At 42.3% G+C, this 5,475-nt stretch overlaps 1 protein-coding gene across 1 annotated transcript; it reads left to right on the top strand.

The window, feature by feature from the left end:
- Positions 1-2,790: 2,790 nt before the first annotated feature.
- LOC138351572 (mucin-22-like) lies at positions 2,791-5,453 on the top strand. The gene is made up of 2 exons (XM_069303365.1): positions 2,791-3,985; positions 5,344-5,453. The coding sequence occupies exons 1-2, from the start codon at positions 2,791-2,793 to the stop codon at positions 5,451-5,453; spliced, it is 1,305 nt and encodes a 434-aa protein (XP_069159466.1).
- The last annotated feature ends 22 nt before the right edge of the window (positions 5,454-5,475 follow it).

The raw sequence follows: 5,475 nt of genomic DNA, 5'->3' as shown, positions 1-5,475 counted from the left end.
ACATCGAACGAAGCAGCAGCAGATCGATTCGGTGATGGCATTTTCAATTGATTGAGGACTTTGTTCGTGATTTCTATGCACAAATCTTCAATCATTATCAACGCTTCGTTGTAGATTTCTGTTGTGAAATTCATGTTCATATTTGAAATTTCCTTGCGTATTCGACGGACAATATCTTCAGCCATGTGCGATTTATATTTCTCCCATAACTCTGTTGGAGATGAAGGAGAGTCGGTGGTCAATATGATTGCAGACAATGCACGAATTTGATTTGGATGTGACGTGTTGGACGTGTCATTAATGTATACATCCCAGTGTCGGTCGTTCTCCAATTAATTCAGAGCTTGACATGCTCTACGGAGAGTGGCATGTGTAATACTGTTGACAAATCTCAATTGCTGGAAGACGTTGATCCAGGCACATTTACCAACAGCATGCGAAGAAAGAAGCATTCACCTTGATTGGGATGCACGGTGGATGTCTGCCTATCGTAATTTATTTCAATATGCCAGGTTGTCCGTCGACTCGCTCTCCTCGTTTGCGTCGTTCAAATGATTTTCTACTGGCATTCCACGTGTAATACGTTGGCACTTCCGAATACAGCAGTGTTTTTGCAAACGTCATTTGACATAACGTGAAGAAAGTAGTTAACGTTGTAGCCGGTGGATTCATAGCTGTTTGTTACACATTTGCAGCTGTGAAATAAACGTGTTTTCCATTTTCTTCTTTTCAAAGCAAAACCAAAAAATACTAACGAAATATTTCAAATCAAACGTAGATCAATCGACACAGCTCAATTTCACCACCAATTGCACTGAAAAATAAGAACAGTTAAAAATACGAAATGAAAAACAATGAAAAATGAAACAAATAAACTATACTCACGAAATGAACACTACGGTAAACAACGCAGTTCATTTCCAACGCAATGTCAAACAAAATAATTAAATCCAAATGAAAATAAATCAAAATCTATGGAAAATCAATTTATCAATGCAATTGGAGACATTGAAATGAAATCGTAACGTATTTTGAATAGCGTGTGTTGCTCTTACGTGCATCAGACGGCGCTGTTTTTCCAAAAAAACATATTTTTACCTGTCACAGGTGTAGCATCTAAATAGTAGGTATATAAAAACATGCACGTATTCGAATGGAATGATGTGTCAAAATTTCAAAGTAATTGGAGAAGAACTTTTGGAGATTACAGCATGAGTTGCTCTTACGGCCTACAGATGTCGCTGTTTTTCAAGAAAAGCATGTTTTTTCCTGTCATAGGTGAGGCATGTATATAGTAGATATATAAAAACACTCGTATATTCGAATGCAACATTGTGTCAAAATTTCAAAGCAATCGGTAAAGAGGTTTCGAAGATTTACCCTCACATGAAAAATGCATGAAAACACAGTTTTTCAAAAAAACATGTTTTTCCCATCACAGACGTGACATCAATATATTATGTATATAAAACCCCGCGCGGATGCGAATGGAACATTATGTGAAAATTTCAAAGCAATCGATGAAGAACTTTCGGAGATTAGCGATTTTGAACAAACGAACATTTCCATTTTTATATATATAGACTAGCAGTACCCGGCCACGCGTTGCTGTGGCTCAGCAACGCAGTGTGCATTGCTGAGCCACAACAACCTTCCCTCTCCCCCAGTCCTCCCCACCATTCTCCATTCTCCCATCCCCTTGTCCCCACCATCCCAAACTCATCTGTCCCCTCGTCCTTCCCCACCATTACCCCCTCAACTTGTCCCCTCGTCCTCCGCACCATCTCTCACTTCCGTCCCCTCGTCCTCCCCACCATTCCCCACTCCCTCATCCGATGCCTTCCCAAATGGTCTGATGTTCCCATAAAAAAATTGGGAACATCAAGGGATCTGATGTTCCCATCACTGATATATAAGAAAACCAGTTAAAAAATGAAATGAAAATTTGAAACAAAATAAAAAAATAAACTATACTCACGAAATGAACAGCATGGTAAACAACACAGCTCAATTCCAACACAATTTACACAAAATAATTAAATCAAAATGAAAATAAATCAAAATCTATGAAAATTCAATTTATCAGTGCAATAAGAAACACTGAAATGGAATTATAACATACTTAGTATAGCATGTGTGTTGCTTTTATATGCAGCAGATGGCGTTGTTCTTCAAGAAAAGCGTAGTTTTACCTGTCACAGGTGTGGCATCTATGCTTATACTTACGAAATGAATGGTATGGTAAACAACACAGCTCAATTCCAACACAATGTCACACAAAATAATTCAGTAAAAAATAAAATATATCGAAATCTATGAAAATAAAATTTATCAATGCAATCAGAAACATTGAAATGGAATTCGTGACATATTTAGTATAGCGTGCATGTTGTTATTATGTGCAACAGATGGCGCTGTTTTTCAAAAACGCATGTTTTTACCTGTCACAGGGGTGGCATCTATATATGAAATATATTGTATATGAAATGTATTCATATATATATATATATATATATATATATATATATATATATATATATATATATATATATATATATATATATATATATATATATATATATATATATATATATATATATATATATATATATATATGAAATGTATATGGAATGTATATGAAAAAACGTGCCTATTCGAGTGCAACGTTGTGTCAAAATTTTAAAGCAATCGGTGAAGAACTTTTTGAGATTATAACGTCAGTAGCTCTTACATCCAACAGATGGCGCTGTTTAAAAACAAAAACATGTTTTTTCCTGTCAAATGGTAGATATGGGGTCCACTGCAGCACACGTGGTAGATATGGGGTCCACTGCAGCACACGTGGTAGATATGGGGTCCACTGCAGCACACGTGGTAGATATCGGGTCCACTGCAGCACACGTGGTAGATATGGAGTCCACTGCAGCACACGTGGTAGATATGGAGTCCACTGCAGCACACGTGGTAGATATGGAGTCCACTGCAGCACACGTGGTAGATATGGAGTCCACTGCAGCACACGTGGTAGATATGGAGTCCACTGCAGCACACGTGGTAGATATGGGGTCCACTGCAGCACACGTGGTAGATATGGGGTCCACTGCAGCACACGTGGTAGATATGGGGTCCACTGCAGCACACGTGGTAGATATGGAGTCCACTGCAGCACACGTGGTAGATATGGAGTCCACTGCAGCACACGTGGTAGATATGGGGTCCACTGCAGCACACGTGGTAGATATGGGGTCCACTGCAGCACACGTGGTAGATATGGGGTCCACTGCAGCACACGTGGTAGATATGGGGTCCACTGCAGCACACGTGGTAGATATGGGGTCCACTGCAGCACACGTGGTAGATATGGGGTCCACTGCAGCACACGTGGTAGATATGGGGTCCACTGCAGCACACGTGGTAGATATGGGGTCCACTGCAGCACACGTGGTAGATATGGGGTCCACTGCAGCACACGTGGTAGATATGGGGTTCACTGCAGCACACGTGGTAGATATGGGGTCCACTGCAGCACACGTGGTAGATATGGGGTCCACTGCAGCACACGTGGTAGATATGGGGTCCACTGCAGCACACGTGGTAGATATGGAGTCCACTGCAGCACACGTGGTAGATATGGAGTCCACTGCAGCACACGTGGTAGATATGGGGTCCACTGCAGCACACGTGGTAGATATGGAGTCCACTGCAGCACACGTGGTAGATATGGAGTCCACTGCAGCACACGTGGTAGATATGGAGTCCACTGCAGCACACGTGGTAGACATGGGGTCCACTGCAGCACACGTGGTAGATATGGGGTCCACTGCAGCACACGTGGTAGATATGGGGTCCACTGCAGCACACGTGGTAGATATGGGGTCCACTGCAGCACACGTGGTAGATATGGGGTCCACTGCAGCACACGTGGTAGATATGGGGTCCACTGCAGCACACGTGGTAGATAAGGGGGTCCACTGTTGCACACGTGGTAGATATGGAGTCCACTTAAGGACACATGGTAGATATGGGGTCCACTGCCACACACATGGTAGATATGGGGTCCACTGCCACACACATGGTAGATATGGGGTCTACTACCACAAACATGGTAGATATAGGGTCCACTACCACACACATGGTAGATATGGGGTCTACTACCACAAACATGGTAGATATGAGGTCCACTACCACACACATGGTAGATATGGGGTCTGCTATCACACATATGGTAGATATAGGGTCCACTACCACACACATGGTAGATATAGGGTCCACTATCACACACATGGTAGATATGAGGTCCACTACCACACATATGGTAGATATTGTGACGCTAGTAGCAGGTCCTAAGAACATCAGGAAGGGTCATACCACCGCCTGATAGACTGAGGCGTCATACCACCGCCTGATAGACTGAGGCGTCATACCACCGCCTGATAGACTGAGGCGTCATACCACCGCCTGATAGACTGAGGCGTCATACCACTGCCTGATAGACTGAGGCGTCATACCACCGCCTGATAGACTGAGGCGTCATACCACCGCCTGATAGACTGAGGCGTCATACCACCGGCTGATAGACTGAGGCGTCATACCACCGCCTGATAGACTCAACTTTCAGGAGGTAGATATTATTTCAAAAGGGAGGAACGTTAGGATTGAAAGTGTGTTGTAGGATTAAGTCTCACAGTCTCCGTGGTGTAGTGGTAAGACACTCGCCTGGCGTTCCGCGAGCGCTATGTCATGGGTTCGTATCCTGGCCGGGGAGGATTTACTGGGCGCAATTCCTTAACTGTAGCCTCTGTTTAACGCAACAGTAAAATGTGTACTTGGATGAAAAAACGATTCTTCGCGGCAGGGGATCGTATTCCAGGGACCATAGGATTAAGGACTTGCCCGAAACGCTACGCGTACTAGTGGCTGTACAAGAATGTAACAACTCTTGTATATATCTCAAAAAAAAAAAAAAAAAAAAAAAAAAGTATTATCTAGGTTAGGATAAAACTATTAGGATTAGATGCTCTTTTATTTTAAGTACCTTATATTTCTGGTATGTTGTTCATAGCGTCTATACTGGTGAGTGTGGCTCGTGTTTACAATCAACATGTTGTCTACATGAATGTTTTCCTTCTACCCTAAATATAACAAGAAGGAGTATGATCACAACATACAAGATACTAAGGGGAATACACAAGTGAGATAAATATAGCCTCGTCAAACTGAGAGAAAGTATGAAAAGAGGACACAAGTGGAAGCTCAAAACGGAAATGAATGAACGGACTTTAACCTGTACGGGAAGTCAACAAGTCGAATAGATTGAAAGTCTATTAAAAATTCCATTGGAAGAAGAAGATGTGGAAGCCACCTCCATCAACAACTTCAGGGCAAAATTCGACCAAGAATTTAACCATCAGAATGGGTCACATGTAACACAACAGGTACAACAAGGCTACTGAACAGGGCATAGAGTGTTAGACT

The sequence above is a fragment of the Procambarus clarkii genome, chromosome 50 (genome assembly GCF_040958095.1).
Source record: "Procambarus clarkii isolate CNS0578487 chromosome 50, FALCON_Pclarkii_2.0, whole genome shotgun sequence".
NCBI classification, from domain to species: Eukaryota; Metazoa; Arthropoda; class Malacostraca; order Decapoda; family Cambaridae; genus Procambarus; species Procambarus clarkii.
The sequence above is the reverse complement of the archived record's forward strand: the minus strand, read 5'-3'. Positions and strand labels throughout refer to the sequence as shown.

Bases quoted from the DNA above. Each gene is read 5' to 3' on its own strand.
- LOC138351572 (XM_069303365.1), top strand. From the start codon at position 2,791: ATGGGGTCCACTGCAGCACACGTGGTAGATATGGGGTCCACTGCAGCA. The intron at 3,986-5,343 runs GTAGATATGGAG...TTCCATTGGAAG, and splicing joins GGTCCACTGTTGCACACGTG to AAGAAGATGTGGAAGCCACC.